The 19,814-nt window shown below is 36.7% G+C and overlaps 1 protein-coding gene across 2 annotated transcripts in view; it reads left to right on the plus strand.

Moving 5' to 3' along the window:
• The first annotated feature begins 3,314 nt into the window (after window positions 1-3,314).
• The window catches only part of cltca (clathrin, heavy chain a (Hc)), a 30,535-nt gene continuing 14,035 nt past the window's right edge, over window positions 3,315-19,814 (plus strand). For both annotated transcript variants that reach the window (XM_079247569.1, XM_079247570.1), the window contains exons 1-6: window positions 3,315-3,568; window positions 12,857-13,064; window positions 15,964-16,232; window positions 16,410-16,571; window positions 16,677-16,790; window positions 17,047-17,220. In XM_079247569.1, coding sequence (XP_079103695.1) covers window positions 3,527-3,568; window positions 12,857-13,064; window positions 15,964-16,232; window positions 16,410-16,571; window positions 16,677-16,790; window positions 17,047-17,220 — 969 coding nt within the window. In that variant the 5' untranslated portion in view covers window positions 3,315-3,526. The remainder of the gene's footprint in view (window positions 3,569-12,856; window positions 13,065-15,963; window positions 16,233-16,409; window positions 16,572-16,676; window positions 16,791-17,046; window positions 17,221-19,814) is intronic.

The raw sequence follows: 19,814 nt of genomic DNA on the forward strand, positions 1-19,814 counted from the left end.
TGGCAGCCAACTCCAAACAGAAAAATTTCATCAGTGCAAAGATGAGATTTGATTGAAAAAAAAAATGCAATCAATTATTTTTTAAGAATATTTTTCTTCTAATCATGATTTAGAATTTATGAAAAACCATGTTCATAAAGAGAGCTAAAAGTTTTTGTTTAATGTGTTTTTTGTTGGTCTTTAATTCTTGTTTTAGTACTAAAGCAATAACTTTTCCAATCCTGAGCAAAATTTAATATTATTTTTAGGTCCTACATCAAAACCATGTGACATTGTTGTTTCTGCTTTAGGATCATATTTGTAGTCATTTACAAATGGTGCTTCTGTCTGCTTCAGCAGAGCAAAGGCCCACTCAGTCAATTAGTAACTTCACTTGGACAAGTGTTCAAAGGTTGGGCTTTAAGGTGCATGTGACAGAAGGGTGTTTGTGAAAAAAGGACATTACAAATATGGTGGAGATGATGCGTTCAAGCCTGTGAGCTCTTCCTCCAGATTTGTATCATTTTTATGTGACAGAGGAGGTGAAATGAACTTGAATCTACTAAAAGCCAGGCAAAAAGACACAGAAAGAGTAGGTATGTAAAGTGTGCTGTCTGTAAAGTGGAGCAGATGCACCTCTAGAGGAAAGAGAAAGGAAGGAAAACAGAGAGAGCAGAGCAACCACTGGAGCTTTTCAGTCCTGGCTCTGAGTCTAACTGTCAGTCCCACTCAGTCATCCCTGATGGGATCCTCCCAGCCACAGGAAGACAGAGCTTGCATCTGTGCTTAAATCCTTGCCAAGGCACGAGAGTGTTCTTGAGATCTGTGAAAGACACAATTATCTTTTTGTAAACTTTGCTCTATGTGTCTCACATATCTCAAACGTGAGCATCACTTATAGCTGTCACTTCTGTTGACCTATTCTGACTCTTCATTGTGCTCGTGGTGATGAGCTACATTAAAGAGAGATGGGGATGTGCTGCTTTGGAATGTAAATGGGATGATTTGCACAGAGGCTGTACAACGACCAGCACAACTACCAACACTCTCTCTAATTTTTCATGAAAGCTGAGGCTAATTCGCACCATGGCAGGTCAGTGTGGTATCCCTGCAGAGTCTGAAGGCGACTCTTTTAACACAACCTTCCCTCTCTTTCAGTGCGTATGACTGCTATTTCCTTGGTCTGTGTCCATGGTAACAACAACATGAAGACTAGATAGACTAATATCATGGACTCTTTAACATGAATGTAAGCAAGTGAATGCATGTTTATGGTGAAGCATGCATTCTAAAAATATTATCTATTTTTGAAATAGCCTAATTTCATTGATTGTATGGCTTGGCTCAAAGATTACTCAGGGTGGATCCCAACCCAGATGTTGTCCTGTAGAAAAATAGCTGAAGTGATGCAACATCAAGGGCAAATCCAAGAAACTTCAGTGACAAAAAATTATTTGAGTACTTTCAAATGGATTTTAATTAATTTAATGAATAAGCAACTAGCTCGATGCAATGGTGCTCTTTCAGCCTGAATGTGTATCTTAATGTGATGAGTGGTATTAAACTATTTATAGCCTACTTCTCATCTCTATGCTTGAGATAACTAAATTATGTAGCTATGTATTTTTAAATTGTTTACTTTTACAATTTAATGCACAAACCACAATATTTTATTTGCTCAACATAATAATCTACAGAACTGGCTTAGGGTCATGGTTATTTTTTATCAGATAATACTCTTTTGCACAGAGATTTGATTAAATAAAGTGTGTACAAATCTGAACTGTTTTACTTTAATGGGCTTTTTGCAGTGAGATTTGTAAAGACCTTACAACTTTCTTTCGGCTTTTTGATGTGGGGCTGACAAATGCTACACACTCATTTTCCGGCAGTGTCTCTTTCTTCACAGGCTATAATTGCTGGCTCAACAAAATGAAGTCTTTGCAAACAGGTTCCAGCATTCAATGTTACATTGAGCAATAACTTTACATCCTCTGCCAACAGGAATTGTAGACGTAAAAAAGGAAGTGACTACTGAGAGGCACCCAAGCACAGAAATAGTGTTTACAGGTTTTGATTAAGATGATTTTTTGTATAATTTTATGATACTCTAGCTTCCTCCCAAACTCCAAAAACATGACTATTAGGATTACAGATTCCACCCAGTGGGTGGCCAAAGTCAGTCCTTGTGGGCCCCTGTCCTGCAGGTTTGGCATGTGTCCCTATTCCAATACACCTGGCTTCCATTAAATGGACCCAACAGCCAATGAAGTTCTGCACAATGAAAGATTAGTTTGAATCAGGTGTGTTGGAACAGGAAGACATGGAAAACCTGCAGTATTGTGGCCTTTGAAAACTGGAGCTGGGCACCCCTGTTCAAAGCTGACAGGAGATGTCAGTGCTGGTATCAATGGTGTTTATCCTATTATGGGTGTCTTGACCCTGTGACGAACTGGCAACCTGTTTAGGATTCGCCCCCACCTTCCCTCTTAGCAGCTTGGATAGGTTTCAGCTTGTGACCCTAAAATAGATATAGAAGGGATATTATATAAATTAATTAATCGTTTAATTAACAATTCAATTCAATTCAACTTTATTAATATAGCGTCAAATCATGGCAATGGCATCTCAAGATGCTTTACAGACAGGAAGAAGACATAATGAAAGCCAATTCATAACAGCCTATATAAGAAAACCAACAGATTGAGTTGGAGGCTCCAACTCATTCAAACAAAAAGCAAATATTTGGACTATTATATAAATGTATGTTTTTACATTAATTGTTCTGCCACTAAACAGACTGTCTGATCTTTAATGTGTCCAGATAATTTTCATGTCAACTTTTAGACTGGACTAAAACGTATGCTTTATAAAATAACATGATTATCTTGTCACAATAATCCCTCGTGCACATTATAAGTCTGTTAAAATAACCCTATACTATATATATTTTAATTAATTGAAGAAATAAAAGTTAATTTCCAACTTTGGTTTAGAGTGATTTGATTGGCTATGAGGAACAAGTGTACAACCTCTGTATGCGCGTAGGAATGACGTTAATTCACAAAGACGAATGATGTGGCAAAAATCAAAGGGCGAACAGAAAGAAATAGTTCCACTCAAACATTTGTTTTCATATGCTTTCATTTTAAAGTAATTGACCTCTATATATTTCAAACGTGATGTTAAACATGGTGTAGATGGTATAGAAATAATAATTAAGTGGGAAAACTAGTACTTTTAAGACGCGTGACAACGTATTCATCCGCCTTACTGAGTATACTTCCATTTCCGGGATGTTTTCTCGACTGACCAACCTCCATCGCCATTGCAGGTCCAGGGAGTCGGTGTAGTACGAGTCAGTAATTAGCCTGGGGAACACCTCAAGTAAACAGTGAAGGGACTGACAACACTTTTAAACAAAGCCTAAAATTTACTCAGTATTGGACTTTAGTCTAGAGGCTCCCTGGCTGTCCGGCTAGGACCTGATAGAAGCAGCCGTAGTTTGTTAGCATTAGAAGAAGCCGGGGGAGAGTGACAGAAGAAAATGGCTCAGGTCCTGCCTATTCGCTTTCAGGAGCACCTGCAGGTATGTGGATGAATGAACAACTAAGTTGTTATATAAAGTTAGTCTTTCAGTCCTAACCTCAAGACCCTACATCGTTACTTCAGAGAGTTTCTTATCACAAGTATAAGATAGCTAACAAGCTAAGTTAGCTTCTTTTTTTTTTTTTAGCTATGCTAACTAGCCTGACAGGGTGGATGACGTTTATCTCGGGTAGCATCTAGCTTGTTGGCTAACCAGCCACACTAGTTTCCAACTTAACTGGGTAAAACCCACATGTATTAAAGTAAATTATATTTATAAAAGAATAATAGTTAAGTCTCAAACTGTTTGACAGCTTTTCTAAAGTTTGATCTCGGAAATGCTTGTTCGAATAATCATTTTTTTTTACGTGCAGCAGCGCCTAGTGTAATATTGGCTGTCAATGATGTGTTAAGAACAACTAGTTTTTTTTTTAGTTTTTTTTTTAAAGGTAATGTTAAAATGACTTGTAGCAACATAAATTAGTTTATTTCTTTAGACTCCCTGCTCACACATCGCTTGCCAACTATATACCGAGTGAATATAATAAAACCTTTATTGTAAAGTTATTTATATGTGTGCCTCGTCCTGCCTCATTGAAAGTGGGTTTTCAATCCCAAGAGGACATCACGTTGGCTGGTAGTGGAATGGTCATGTGGTGTCTCGGATAACAATCCGTCAACCCAAGCAGGTTGACTTCGCCCAAGTTGGCTGAGGTTCAAGCACTCACCGTGCAAGGCAATCTTGTGTATTAAATCATTTAAAAGACAAACAAAAAAGCTAAATTAATTATTATCTTTATCATTCATCGATAGTACAGCTACTCCTTATGACATATATTTGTTGTAATCTATTGTCCTTGTATGGACATTTGCACAATCTGGATGCTTTCTCCTTTGTATAGCCACACCTTTTTACTATAACCCTATTAGAAGTACTTGTAGCCAAAATGGAAGCAAATAGGAAGCCTGTTTTACTCGTGCCAACTTTCCAGGTGCAATAGATTGAACATCTAATTTCCCATCTACGTTGAAATGAATAATATGTAGGTTTTTTTTATTTTTATTTTAATACAAAATATTTAATTTTTCATTCTTGATTTGTTCATTTTTGTTCTATACTGTTACCTCTTTGGTATTTGTTTCTTTAACAGAATAGTTTTCCTTGCAGGATCAGTTCTGTCTCTGTCTGCCTGTCTTTGTGTCTAATGGCTATGTAAGACTTTGAAAATTGTATTGTCCTTGTTCAAACCAAATGGATGCGACGAGCTTTGTCCAGCTTTTGTTTGCTTTCAATGATAAAGCTGAACATGTGTAGTCTCCTTTTTCTTTTCTTTTTTTTTTTTTTTTTTTGTTTAAAGTGAAGTCATAGTGAAGCACACCAGAGTTCTCTTAGACATTGCCATCTAAATTAATAAAACAGCAGCTAATGAGTTAATGGGCTTATCACAAGATATGGTATGGAGGCTGAGCCTTACAAAGTTGTGCAAAGGCCTTTTGTGTCCATAGAAACAAAGAAATTATTATTAAATTATTTTCAACTTTTTGTTAAGGCCCTTTGATTACCTGAGTGGGAGTGAGCAGAAAAAGCACAACAAAAATGTTGAATTACAATGTCTTCATGCAATAAAAACTTTACTAGATTATCTTTCTCTTTAAAAAATGCTTGTATAATACTCTATAATGATATTTTGATGTAATATTGCTCTGCTCTGGTAACTTTTTTTTTTTTTTTTTTTTGAACTTTCATTGAAATTGAAACATGCATTTGTTGTGGAAATGAATGTAGTTTAGTTTGTATAGCTTATTTTTATTTTTTTAAAAGATTAAGTATTTTGCATGCCGTTTACTGCTGTATTAGCCTCTTATTGTCATGACTTATGCTATCATGTTGTGACTTGAGTGTGACTTTGCTTATTTGTCTCTTCTCAGTTCATATGGTTATTTTGTGACTAATCAACTCCCAATGGATCTCTCACAGCTATTTCTAATGCATGACCTGCATATGTTGTTTCATACATGTTTCATTCAACATTGTTTGAGCAAAATATGTAGGAAAATTGTCACTTGTTGTTCAATAATTTATTAATGCATTGCTGTATTTGGCTTCTAGCTAGCTTCAGTAAAATGGCCTTGAAGGAAACAGGAAGCAAGTTCTGTCTCTTTAGTAGTATAGTAAAGTCACATGATCTGAGTGAGCCAAGACTGACTTCGGCTCACACTTAATGCTTTGCCACTGTTGTGATTTTTAACACATGTAGGCTCGGCAAAGTAGTTTCATATGAACTGGAAACATAAAATAATATACTCTAATTGTACTAACATCAGATTAATACCAATAGATTTTTTGGGAGGTTTGCACAGATGACTCATTGGTGTGCTAGATATATATACATTTTTTGAAGGGGGGGGGGGGTTATAGAGTAGAAAGCTTATGCACATAGTCAGCAGAAAGTGTTTTGTTGTTCTCACTATCTCCCATTTCCTCTCTTCTGTAACTCTCACTCAGACTCTGCAACTATCTGCTCTCTGTCGTCCAGTCAACTTGCATAGCTTGCACTTTTATACATCACCCATTTATATTGTATAGTGGTGACTACAGTTAAATGAATTTAATTGCACTGGTTTAATTTAAATGGCAGTATGTGAACACATCATGTGAAATTCTCACAATGCTTGAGTGTGTTCTGTATAGTTGTCCTAGCAGGCTTGATTTATTGTTGGGGTTATGTTATGTTGATTGTTGTTTATACTGTAGCATGGATGTAAAGCCACAATAACTACACTGAGTATCACCAATAACACAATTTTTGAGGGGGCAAGACTGAGAAAGCTATTTAAAACTGAGAAAATTATTTTGTATTGCATCAGTGTGTTCTACCTATCCTTGTGTGTGTGTGTGTGTGTGTGTGTGTGAGAGAGAGGTCTTTTAAATTGTTTCTGAATTTAGTCTTGTCTAATATGACCAAGGTTGCCTTGTAATGAGTATTTTGAAAACAAACAGTCTTTGTCAAGCCAAGTTTTTGATGCAAAAATACAACTGTTTATGATTTGTAGTTCTGTTCTTACATACAAAAGCATAATTACATGCTGCACTCAATTTGCATTTTGTTCTTGCAAGGATGTCAAAATGAATGCAGTAATTTATGTTTACAAAAGTTTAATTTATTTACACTAAACATTATAAAAAATGAGGAGTGGATCAAAAATGGAATTAAGATTTAAGTGAGGAAATGATGCAATTAGAGGTGAAATGAATGGCAATTGTTCTGGCATTACATTGTAATCTGAAAGGGTATTTACTTTCCTGAGAAGTGTTAAAGGGATGAGAGCTGTATTCTGGCCATGCTGCCTCTATGAATTTGTTGAAGATGAATTTCTGCTGATGTATCACAGTAGATCCTGTCAGTTTTTCATATTTTGCTGCTGCTGGCTAAGAGATAAGGGATGCTAGTTTAGTATGCAATTGAAATTTCACCTTACAAAGTTTCCATGTTGCTCTTTGAACAGTGTTAGTAAATGACCAGCTGATAACTCGTGACAGACTGGTGAGCATGTTGATCTGCTGAACACTTAACATTCTGCAGCCCTGTCTAAATGCAAGATAAAGTGGAGAAAAAGGAAACTGCATTCTCACAACCAGCTCAGCAAGAACTGGTGTGGAGTGGAGATGGATGAGCAGCAGAAACACATGTTTTCCTTCCTACTTTTCCCTTCTCTTTATCTAACAGCAAAGCAGCCCCTCTTTCTTTTTGCCCCAGGGCTGGTCACATGTACCCCACAAGTGGTCCATAGTAGTCGAGGAGTTAGTACTGGGCAGACCTGTTGTTTCAGTCCTAGTACACAATGGGTCTCTGGTTTCCTGTTGTGGAGCACTGCAGGGAACTGCTGCAAGCCTCAGCACATTGCATAGCACATCCTTCCCAGCCCTACCTTGAACTTTCACTTGTGGGACTTGAGCAGGGCTTTTGGGGGGGAAAAAAAATGCTGAGCAAGATTTAGCTTTCCTTTATAAAGGAAGCGCCTACAAGTTAAATAAACCAATAGGAACTCAGTTGGCAATTTGCAAAAACTTTGACCCTTGGTTACTGTTGCTACGCTTGTCAAGCTTTCTGTACCTGATGGAGAGTTAGTGAATGTCATGACAGGGGTAGGTTGTATACTAGTGTGTGCTAGTAACTTGTTTTAGAGCAATCCCAGCGTAATATCCTCCAGATCAAGGGAAAAAGGGTTGCAATATGCAGTGGATCAATAATATACTTGCACATTACTTGTTTTGAGACATTCAGCTGGCAGTGAGGCCTTTTCCGTTTTATTCATTGTATTCACGGCTCCAGTTGTTTTTGATTTTGGGAAGGGGGAAAAAAAAAACACAACTCCACAGACAAACTCTTGAAATACCTACAGTCGGATTTACATGATCCACAGTCACATCTCTTGACTATCTTGGGGGATGTAAGACCTTGTTTAAATAGTCAGAGACTAATAATTTGTGATAGGACAATGACCAATTGGGTGCGGGGTTTTGTGAAAGGTCAATTACTCAGTAAGAATAAATAAGATGTGAGAGCTGGTTCCTTATCAAAGATTAAACAATCTATGAAATTGTTTTAATATTGATAATGTTTAGCTATGAAACACCCTTCAGAAATATTTCTACTTTTTTATTTGGGGGAATCTGTATCAATTGTGCTCATTACTTGGTCCTTATGCAACACGAAAGTTAGGAACAACTGGCAACTAAATTTTTTGTTTATGATGAACACTGGATTAAGTGTCAGACAAAACTTCCACCGCTTTATCTAGCAACTGAGGTTTATAGAAAATAACTGTATGAACTTTCTAAATTGCTGATGCTTTTTATCCAGACTTTTATCAATAACTTGAACAGAAAAACATGTTATATTTAAGTAAACTGTAGGCTGGAATCCTCTGTTAAAAGTCAGAAAATTTGGCTGTCACTCAATTTATTACTGAGACAGGCAGAAGATGATTGAGCTGATCTGGATGGTGTAAAAATTCAACACCATTTTTTGTACTCCACCGAGCAGGTTAAGGCTCTTGTAGGATTAATGGGGGAAAGACAGACTCAGGTGGCAGTAGTCATCCATGCCTCTCTTGAGATTCCTTCCTAAAGCTCCTGGGAGCGCAATTGAGTCACTGGAGATGGGAGACAATCAACATACCACCTGCACTGTACGCCACCAGTGGTGGGCTTGCACAGGAAAGATCATTAACATGATATATTCAAAGTCCAACATGGATGTTTTGCTGCTTGCTGTCCGACATCAGTACTTATTACTGCTGTTATTCTTGAACATTCAGTATGTTCACATTGAATGATAAAAATATTAAGAAATTAAAGATGGCTGCTGTTGCAGTTTTGAAGACTATTCTGAAAATATGAATATGAAAAAAGGCAGAGAAGTAAAATTTTGCTAATGGACAAGTGAAAGCAAGGCAAAGTATAATTGAAAGTAACTTTTGATTTACAGTGAATAAATTGTTACTACATTACCACTTGCAAACTGAGCTAGCCTCAGCTATATCAGTGGGCCATCCAGTTTGTCATTTTTCTTTACTGTGCTTTTATTTCCATTTTAATATCTTGATACAAAAAGCTTGACAAATTCTGCATAACATTTTAATCTGAATGTGTTCAGGAGAGTTAGACTCTCGCTTTCCCCTGACTTGTCCAGTCTCCAGTGCTCTCATTTTTGTAACCTTCTTGTTAAATAGCCATTAATGGATTGAGAGGTTAAGTCATTTTGCGTCAGCAGACAAGCTAAAAGCAACAACACCAAGGCTCAGACAAGCTAAATGTTTTACTGCATTGATTTTAACTCCACAGGTTTGACCTGCTTTCATTCAAATTCCTGTTTATTGATGTCACCACAGTTTTGGCCCACAGCAATGGTTTACTATTCGGTTTCCATTACTGAACAGTCTCCCAGGCTAGACTATGGTGTGGTCAGTCTTCCACCATTAATACAGCTGTCTAGTTTGTTGTTCTTTTTCTGAGGGCCAAGTGAACATTCAGTGCAATTAGGCCATGCTGGTCTTTCCTGTTTTACAAACGTGTTTTGTTATAAATGAAAAGACTTCCTGCTGATCCCAGAGAAAAATGGCAGAGTGAAAGAACACAAACGTTTGTCTAAAAAAAGTAATTTTTTAAAAATGAAGGTCAGGACCCCCCCCGCCCCCCCTTGTGCTCAACACGTGGACATATTTTAGTCTGGTTCCCTCAGATTAAACAGATGATTTATAAAACAAAATGTAAGCCACAAAGTATTGGATTTTACTTCAGCTGCTTGGGATAATGTCAGAAATAAGTTCTTTCTTAGCTCAAGTCGATCTTAAGCCCATCCTTTTTAAGTAAGATGATGGCTTCCATACACTTCTGTGATGTCAAACTTTTCTGTATTATTGAAAACATATATTCTCTCTCTGGGCGATTTCCTATTTGGTGTTGAATGAATTGTAACTCATAAGAAAGGCTTCTGTATCGGACAATGGCATTGATAAGAAGCTTGGAAGCTGCAAGATGTCATCCCCCTTACTAAAAGGAAAAAAAAACACTTATGCTTCAGATGATTTTTCTTCTCTCGTAGCTGGTAGTAACATTGTAAAGTCATTTATGAAAGTGCCATTGAAAAGCATCCAGACTACAATCTGTTAAAAGAATGTGGGTGGGGCAGGGCCTTGGGGAGGGTGTGTCGTGTCGCTGATAGAAGGTGTTAACATTTCGTTGAGCAGTTCTCGGAATAGCGGGTTTGTGTTTGTTGATTAGCAGTGAACTATGAGAAATTGAGATTGAAACCATAAACAAATAACTAACAACCCTTAAATGGCACTTTTGCCAACAAAAATGGGCAAATTATTGCCGTTTCTGGTAGGTCCGGCACTCTGTCTGGCAGAAATCTAACTTGACTTATTTTATGATCAGGAAAAAATATGGATCTGAATACTTCAAAGTCTTGACTGTTGCTTTGATAATTGATATTTAAATTATTTGATTTTTTCTTTTTCCTTTTTAGACATAAGAATTATTTGAAAATCCAAAGTCTATTACCATATTTCAAGTATTATACTTCATGCAACAACATTTACCATAATTAGTTTATTTAAAAATATATATATTTAAATTTGGTGTGCTAAAGCTATTAAAACCTCATTACCAGCACTGACACTCTCAACAGCAGTATTTCACTTACCATGATGAGGCAATGGCATCCTCTGCAACACCACCCCACCCCAAGAAGGTGAAGTTTATTATATTAGTTGAAGTAATTGACACATTGTCTTTGAACCAGAAAGGACTGACAACCTAAATCAGAAGTGTCCAGCTCCATTCCTCAAGGGTCACAACCCTACAGGTTTTTTATGTATTTCTACTCCAACACACCTGACTCAAATTAATCATTGTGCAGAACTCCATAGGCTGTTAGATCCAAATAATGTGAGCCCCTTGTGTTGAAGCATGGATACATGAAAACCTGCAGGACATCGACTCTAAAGGACCTACTTTGGACTTTAATAATAAATCTTTGCTGGTGTTGGTTTGGTTTCTGTACCCTTGTTAATGATTGGGTGCATCTTCTGATTTACTATGCAACCAAAAATCACCACTTAAGTGTAAAGGATAGCCAATGGTCAGATCAGTCTTATATTTTAGTGCTTTAAAAATCAATCAATAATAATCAGTCTTCAATAATACACCAGTCACATGAAATTGCTACTTAACAGCACAAGTCCCCGAATCATATACCTGTATGTTCGTTTAGCTAGTTGGTTCAAGTTTTGGAATTTCTGAGAAGTTAACTTTGTGATGGGAACTTGTACTAATGTTCCTCTGGATTCTGAAGCACCATGTAAAGAGAGTAAATCGTTAGTTATCAAAGCGTCTAGACTTCAGGATTTTCTTTCCTTTGAAAGAAGTGGAGCACAGAATCAAAATCACTTCCTCTTCTTTGGCTGATCAGTTTGGATGGCTGTGTTCCTGGAGAATGTATGTGTAAGGCCTTGATGAAACATGCTTGCACGCTTTTAAATGAAATTCATTAAGTGTCAGATGAAGTTGACAAAAGCGAAGCTGCCGACCATATAACAGGTTTCGGTGCACAGCTACTTTCACAGGTTTAAGCTGGACATGATGATCAAAATGTATTTGGTAATACTATAAATGTGGTACAGCTGTGGTATATTAAGTATTTCAAAAGTAGAGGAAGTTGCAACAACACAACTTGACCTATGGGAAGTGTTTTTGATAGTTTCATTTCCTTAAATATATGTTGTGACACCATTGCCTGGTTCACAGGAAGAGAAAATGTGGTGGTTTGTCTAAAGGTCTTGTGGTATCTCCATCAGTAGTGGCTGTCCTTACTGGTTACTGTTGTGTCAGTGTGATGTGCTGACAGGTTAGTTTTTACCAAAAACAGAAAACAGATCTGCATGGATAGTCCAGGATATATCTTTGACAAAACAATTTTTTTATTTAAATATTTAATTATTTTTATTAACTGCAACAAGTCGAGTGAACGTTTTAGTTTGTGGTTGGCAAGCCAGTTTTCTGTTGTGTGGTTGCAGTTTCTTCATTTGCCCATGCTTTTTATTTTACTGCTTTGCTCTGGATTAACTACAGCCTTGATTTCTTAATTGCCGTGAGACTTTGACAGCTCAGTTTGTTTGACAGCTGCTGCTCATTTGTAAGCTCATCAGTTGGCTCTTGTATTGGAGTCATAAGTGAGCTGAAAGCTGTATCCTTTTCGTTACTGTTTTTGCACTCAACAATCAGTTTTTCTGAAGCCAAGTCTGCTCGCTTTTTTTGTTTCTCTTTTTCATGCTCATAATGCTCTGCAGAGCCTGCCTCTTTCCAGTAGCACATTATTTTATAAATTACGTTTAAAAGAACTCATAATTAAAGAACCCTGAAATTAGTCATTTAGGCATTTCAAACTTTGAAAACTACAACGGTTTTAGTTTCTGTACATTCATGATACAAAATGTTAAGGTGTGCTGGGTTTGAATTAATTGGATATTGCATTTCCCGTGACATGAATATTCCATATTGCAATATTGCAATATTGCCTTCACAACAATCTAGGAAATTGCCCTGTTTGGCCTGGCAGCTCTGAGGAAATTCCAACTAGTTTGCAAACATATGAACAAGAAAATATCCTTCTGAAGTGGAAATGAAAACTGTGGTTAGAACATCATCCCAGCATTGTTATAGACTGTTTTTGTAGCCATTTTATGTTCTAACATTTTAAATGTTTTTACCTTCTTGCTGTAGCTCCAGAACTTAGGAATCAATCCAGCCAACATTGGCTTCAGCACCCTGACCATGGAGTCGGATAAGTTCATCTGTGTTCGGGAGAAAGTTGGTGAGCAGACTCAGGTGGTGATCATTGACCTGGCTGACCCCAATACACCTATCCGCAGGCCTATCTCAGCTGACAGCGCCATCATGAATCCAGCCAGCAAGGTTATTGCACTTAAAGGTATGAAAGTGCATTATTATCACAGAGGTCACATCTCCTTAAATTGGTAGATAATTGTAATGTTCAATAAAACGATGTACTTTGAAATTCTAACATTTAATGGACTTGTAGCCTCTGATTTTGACACATTTATTCAATATAACATCCATTTAGTAGTTGAATTGTATTTGAAATCTTTTTCTTTTTTTATGTTCATTTATTCAGCTACTTTAGTTTCTTGCTGTGAAGTATTTCTTATTGTTCAAACAAAAAATGTATCTGATTCTCAGAATAGTATTTTTTTTGTCCAGCATCCATGATTGCTTTGACTCTTTTGTTGTTTTTGTTTTTGTCTTTTCTATGTTTCTTTTATTTTTCTATACTGCTTTCTTATATGTTTGCAGACGGTGAGTTGAAATTTATAATACCTACCTGTGGAAGAAAAATCCTGTTTTAAAAATCTATATATATATTTATATATTAATGAGCAAATTAAATTGTGACGAAATATGTAATTTAGCTTAATTTTTAAATTAAAGCATACAGGCTTTATCACCCCCATGTCCCTCTTTTTTAATTCAATTTTATATAAATTTTGATAGTTTTAAGCCTGTAAGCTTCAAGATATTTTTTCTTTTTTTCAAATTTTTCTGAACAAGTTGTAGTTATTTCTCTGGAGCTTTTTCCACTTACACACCATTAAAAGCATTCCTTCATAAACAGGATTTAGCCTTCACAGCCTTACAGCTTGCTGCCATTTCATTATTTATATGTGTGAGTGATTCAGAACCTGTTCATGTGGTAATACCATGGGTCAGAATAATTTCATTTTAATTTCATTTAACATTTTTCCATTCAAAATTCATGTGCTTTTCCATCTGTGTGACATTGTCATTACTCAAATCCTGTTTTTCACTCTGCTTTAAACTGGCCTCAATATATGTCTCTTGACAATATAATTGATTCTCTGTAATTATAACTGAAGGTTCCTGTCGGCTATAAGGGAGCATAGTAGAAATTAGGACTGTGACAATATAATTTTGTCTCAATTCGATTTGATTCCAATTCTTTTGGGTGCCGATTAGATTTAAATTGCGATTCTCACAATTCTTCGATATCGAAGAATTTGTAGATTTAAAAAAAAAAAAAAAAAAAAAAGTCTAAAACTAAGCACAGATCATTATTCTGCTGCTATAAAGCCCAAGAAGGCTTGTGAAAACATCAAGAAAAACAATAAAAATGACAATCTTATAATGGATTTTTATTTATTTGAAGAAAAGTTTTTTTATTAACAAAAAAATCAAGTTTAAAATTGTGAAGCAAAAAATCCCAATATTGAATTGATTTTCCTACACCTAGTCCCACAAAAACAGACTTTATTTGAGCTTGTGTAGCTGATTTGTCAGATGGTTACGGCACAAAACTGCATTAAAATTTGAGAGCAATTAAAATATGAGAGCACTTGCTCTCTGTGAGATTTGACAACCAGCCTGCCTTGAGTGCCCGTCTGTGTTCAGCATCTGAGCTTTTCCTCATTGAGGTTTTAAAGTAATGTTACAAAGGTCAAAACGCTTGAATTGTAGTAATATTTCCATTTACAGTTTTATGTTTTGAGCTAAACTGTGTCCCTGTTTTGTGGATCAGTTTTATCAAATGTCTCTTGATCCCTTGGGCATTTTTTATAAATTTGCTGTAGTTTTGAACCTTTTTCATGATGCTAACATAGAGTTTTAGGCTTTCATTTGACTGTCTGAAGGAAAGTTGCAGTGCAAATGCCTTTAACTGATTATCATAATCATGACTCATGAAGTCCTGATGCCTGTTTGTTGAAATTTGGCTACTCTCGCAAGTGGTTCATTTACCACAGTGATTGTAATTTGATTGTATGACTCAGTCCTGGCAAAATTATCTAAATGGTTATGCTAACACATTAAGCTATGCTTATTTTGTTGATAATTACTGATAATGAACAAAAGTCACATTGCTTCTTAATTAAGCTTTAGCTCACTAAATTAACCCTGACTAATATAACAATAAATTAAGGTGAGTGAAACTCTATAAAATAGAAAAACAAAACATTTAGTTGTTGTTTTGCTGACAGTAGAAAACATGCTTTAACTGTAGATAATTAACAATAACCATCATTTAAAACTTTTTTAACTGGAATCTACATAAATTACCCTTAAATGTTTGTATTCTTTTTATTTAGTTGCCCTTTCCAGCATGCATTACTTTAGTTTTTGTTCACTCTTCCCTCCAACCGGGTTGATTTGCCTTTGTGACGGCTGTGGCCACATGGACTTAATACATGACAGTTTATGCTTTCATTTATGACAAACGTTTCAAGCACTTTTTCCAGTATAGCATGATGTAGTACACAGTTTGGGAAACTTGTTCTCAATAAAAAAAAAAAAAAAAAAAAAAAACGGAAGTGAGGTATGCATGCGTACCACTGCTCACTCTCACAGATCACAAGGGCTGCAAACCTTTTTCATAACTTCTTCATCTTGTATATTTTCTTTGACATAGCATTAGGCAGACTGCAGTTGCGTCTTCTTTGGTCTGCAATAGTTTAAAATGGGAACGTACTGTATATATGCTTTATTTGCACATGATTGACACAATCACACCTTTTACAACCGTTTTGGAGGTTATAATTTAATTTGTTCCTTCTTTCCATGCTACTCTTGTTACACTTAATGAGACCATTTCCGCCTACAGCATGTTCACCATCGCCTGTCCTTTCCGCCGTGGCATTGTTGCAAAATCGCTATATTTTAATTTGAATCTTCTTCATCAAATTAAATGTGGTGTCTCTTTTCTTATGAATGAATATTACATTTGTGTATTTACGAGCACTCTTGGCAGTAACAATAATTCTTCTTTGGCCTGGTTCCTGCCCTCATTCTTTCTTCTCCAGCGGCCAAAACTCTTCAGATCTTTAACATTGAAATGAAGAGCAAGATGAAGGCGCACACCATGACGGACGATGTCACCTTCTGGAAATGGATCTCCTTGAACACAGTTGCACTTGTGACTGACAATGCTGTCTACCATTGGAGCATGGAGGGAGACTCGCAGCCTGTGAAAGTTTTTGATCGTCACTCCAGCCTGGCAGGCTGCCAGATCATCAACTACCGCACTGATGCCAAGCAGAAATGGCTCCTGCTCATTGGTATCTCAGCTCAGGTAATTTTACTCTTGATGTCTTTGATTTAATACTAAATACTCTGAGGTCAGTATTTAAATTGTTTAAAATACGTATAATATAAATAACTTGTTCAAATGAACTATGCAGAGCAATGGGCACAGTTGTGTTGGATCATTATGTTGTATGTTTAACATGTGATGGTTTTGTTTTTCCAGCAAAATCGAGTGGTGGGAGCCATGCAGCTGTACTCTGTTGACAGGAAGGTTTCGCAGCCCATTGAAGGCCATGCTGCCAGCTTTGCTCAGTTTAAGATTGAGGGAAATTCAGAGGAGTCTACTTTGTTCTGCTTTGCTGTCAGAGGCCAGGCCGGAGGGAAGGTGACTGATGTTTATGACTGATGAGATTACAGATTTAATAATATTGGGATCATAGTAAACCCCTTGTGAGGTCATTTCTCATCACTTTTTGTTTTTTGGACGCAGTTGCATATCATTGAAGTGGGGACCCCACCGACTGGCAACCAGCCTTTTCCAAAGAAAGCAGTGGATGTCTTTTTTCCTCCAGAAGCCCAAAATGACTTTCCTGTGGCCATGCAAGTATGTCTTCATAACTTAGCACTGAGCACAGACGATCTAAAACAAGATGATTTGTCACATGTTTGGTAAAGCTTAAAAAAAAATCTTTAAAGCAGCATCCAGCCTGACATTATCATCTTAAATAATTGTAAATAGGTGAAAATGTTTCCTTGAACTTAAGGAAGTTTTTCTTCTTTTTAATTTTTTTTTTTTTTTTTTTTTGACTGTACAGCATTTATGGACACTTCCTTCTTTTTATGCATTTGTTTATTTATAGATAAGCTCCAAGCATGATGTGGTTTTCCTCATCACCAAATACGGCTACATCCATCTGTATGACTTGGAGACGGGAACCTGCATCTACATGAACCGCATCAGTGGAGAAACCATCTTTGTCACGGCTCCACATGACGCCACCTCCGGCATTATTGGGGTCAACAGAAAGGGACAGGTAAGAATGCCAGCCTGTCCTCATCACCTCTCCTGTTCACTCATCTGAGCCATGGCTGCACCATTATTTCAGTGTCAGTTTTTGATGACACTGACTTTCTTCACAGTCTCTATTAGTCATATATAATAAAATCACTTTAAACTATACAGTCAAATGTTAGCAAACATCCGTCGTGGCTTCTGACTAATGTAAGCCACGGCCCCTTGTTTGTCTGTTGACAGGCAAGCTCAGTCTGCCAGGAGGCATTATAAATAATCCAAGGTGTAGAGTTTCACACAGAGTAGCAGAGACGATTGTGTCTTACTTTATTTTTTCGTCAAGCTAAACCAGAGAGAAGAACTGGATACAGTCAGTTAATGAATAATGTTCCAGCCAGGCCACACATGAATAATTGAGTGAGGAGAGGAAAGCTGATCCGAACTGCGACATACTTGCTGTATGCTGGGGCAGTCAAATGTCTGTTGATGTGTGTGCGTACGACGTCACATGCACACACATGCACAGAGGCAATGATCTTTGAGATAATAGACTTCTGACTACACCCCTCAGTGATCCCTGTTGAGTGGGTTAGTTACCAGCTAAATTGGAAACCTGATACTCGTTCTATAACTAAAGATACGTGCAACTAATGAAGACTCATAAACGTAACCAGATGACTGGAAACTCTTAAGTTATTTTGATAAATTGCTGTCTGATCTTTTGCACAAAAAGAGCACAGCAGGATTAAATATGCATTAGTACTGAAGTTACTGCGTGGACACTCAATCGAACCATTTTGCAGCAATAGTGCTCAACCACAGAGATATTCATTTTGTTTATCTCCAGGCTAAAATCAATGCCATGTCATGTGCCAGACAGGTGCTGAAATATAAAAAAAATTGTAATATTACCAAAACAATTTCTATCATTACTGTTTATACACTGCATCAACAACTTTCTGTGGTTGTCAACAGGCGACTCACTTTATAGCTATGCACTTGGCAGTGGCTGATGGGGAGTTTCAGCATTTGACTTGATCCCCACTGTGTCCATGTGCAACATCTGGTCTGTTGCTGCTCTGCAGTGGTAATTGGAGAAAGACTGAACTTCTGTCTGTAAAGTAAATGTGTACAGAGGAGGAAAAACAGAGAAATTAACTGGACAGAGGGGGGGGAAGGGCCCACCTCCCTTTTTAGCACATGATATATTGTGGGAAGCACAACCTGGTACCCTCAATCCTCTTATTGCAGGCACTCTTTTCCCCTCAGTCTCCTCCTTATTTTCTACGTCATCAGTATTTCAGCCACATGGGATGACTCTACTTGGTTTTCCTCTGTTTTTTGAGTACATTTACCTAGGCCAATAAATCACCTGATACTGTGTCTTGTGTCATCTGAAGCTTGGAGATGTCTTAAGTTGTTGAAACAAGTTTGTAGCTTTTTTTCCCACAATCCCATCATCAGTTGTTTGCTAAAATATCTGAAAGTGATCTTGCTGTATTATCACTCAAATATTAACTCGTGTGACCACTAGATTTGTATGATTGACATTGTGAATATTACACTAAATTTGGGTTAGTATCTAATAGGACTGTGAAGATATGCTTATGTATATTCAGTTTGATTCCGATGTTTTGTGTGCCGATTCGATTTAAATTTAGATTCTCACAATTCTGCAATACTGCTGATTTTTGTAGATTAAAAACAAAAAAAGTTTTTCTTTTTTTCTTGATTTCAATGAGGAAACATCATTGCTAGATCATAATTCTGCTGTTAAAATGCCCCAAAAGGCAAGTAACAAGATCAATAAAAACAATAAAAATTGCAGAAATTTTTATCATGGATTATATGTATTTGAAAAAGAAAAGTATTTTTTTGGTTTAAAAAAATCTATTTTAAAATTTTAACACAAAGAAATCCAGATTTTTTTTTTTATTTTTTTATTTTTTTTTTTTTTTTATATAAGTATCTAGTCTTGGTTTGGCAGACTTCTACTAACACCTTGTACATCTTGTGTGGAGCCCACAATATTCACTAGGAAACCTGTTTTAACCTTCTTTGCTTTTTTTTAACATTTTTTTATTATTATTTCAATTACTTCCCATTAGTCGTCACATTATAGTGAGTCAGTGTCCCTTAATACTTAAAGCCAGGGCACTGACCACCTGGGCTTGTTTGTAGAGGCGCCAACACTAGCTGTCTTTCTCCTTCAGCACCCCCTCCCTTTTCCCTCCATCCTGCTCTTTTCTTGACTTTCATTGACTCCTTTTCTATCAGCAGCTAGACCACCTCATCAAAAGCCATGTATTACACTGGCCTGCAAAGAAAACATTTGCATTCAGCATCTACTTCCTGAGGCCAAACAGAAGTAGAGGCTATTGCTCAGTTGTGTTCCTCTGAAAGAGCTGATCTGTGGCACAGCATTGAAATAATTTGACAGATGTCATCTATATTGTAGTTTACATACAGCATTTATGAGGGGAGATTGTATATTGGTAGCTGAATGGATACGTCTGAGCACCCTGCGAAGCAAATTATTGACATGAAAGCAGGGCATAGCTTGAATACTGTCCAATACAACTTGCAATTATTCATCTGGGACTAGAAAAATTTTTA

This window comes from Telmatherina bonti, assembly GCF_933228915.1.
Source record: "Telmatherina bonti genome assembly, chromosome: 10".
NCBI classification, from domain to species: Eukaryota; Metazoa; Chordata; class Actinopteri; order Atheriniformes; family Telmatherinidae; genus Telmatherina; species Telmatherina bonti.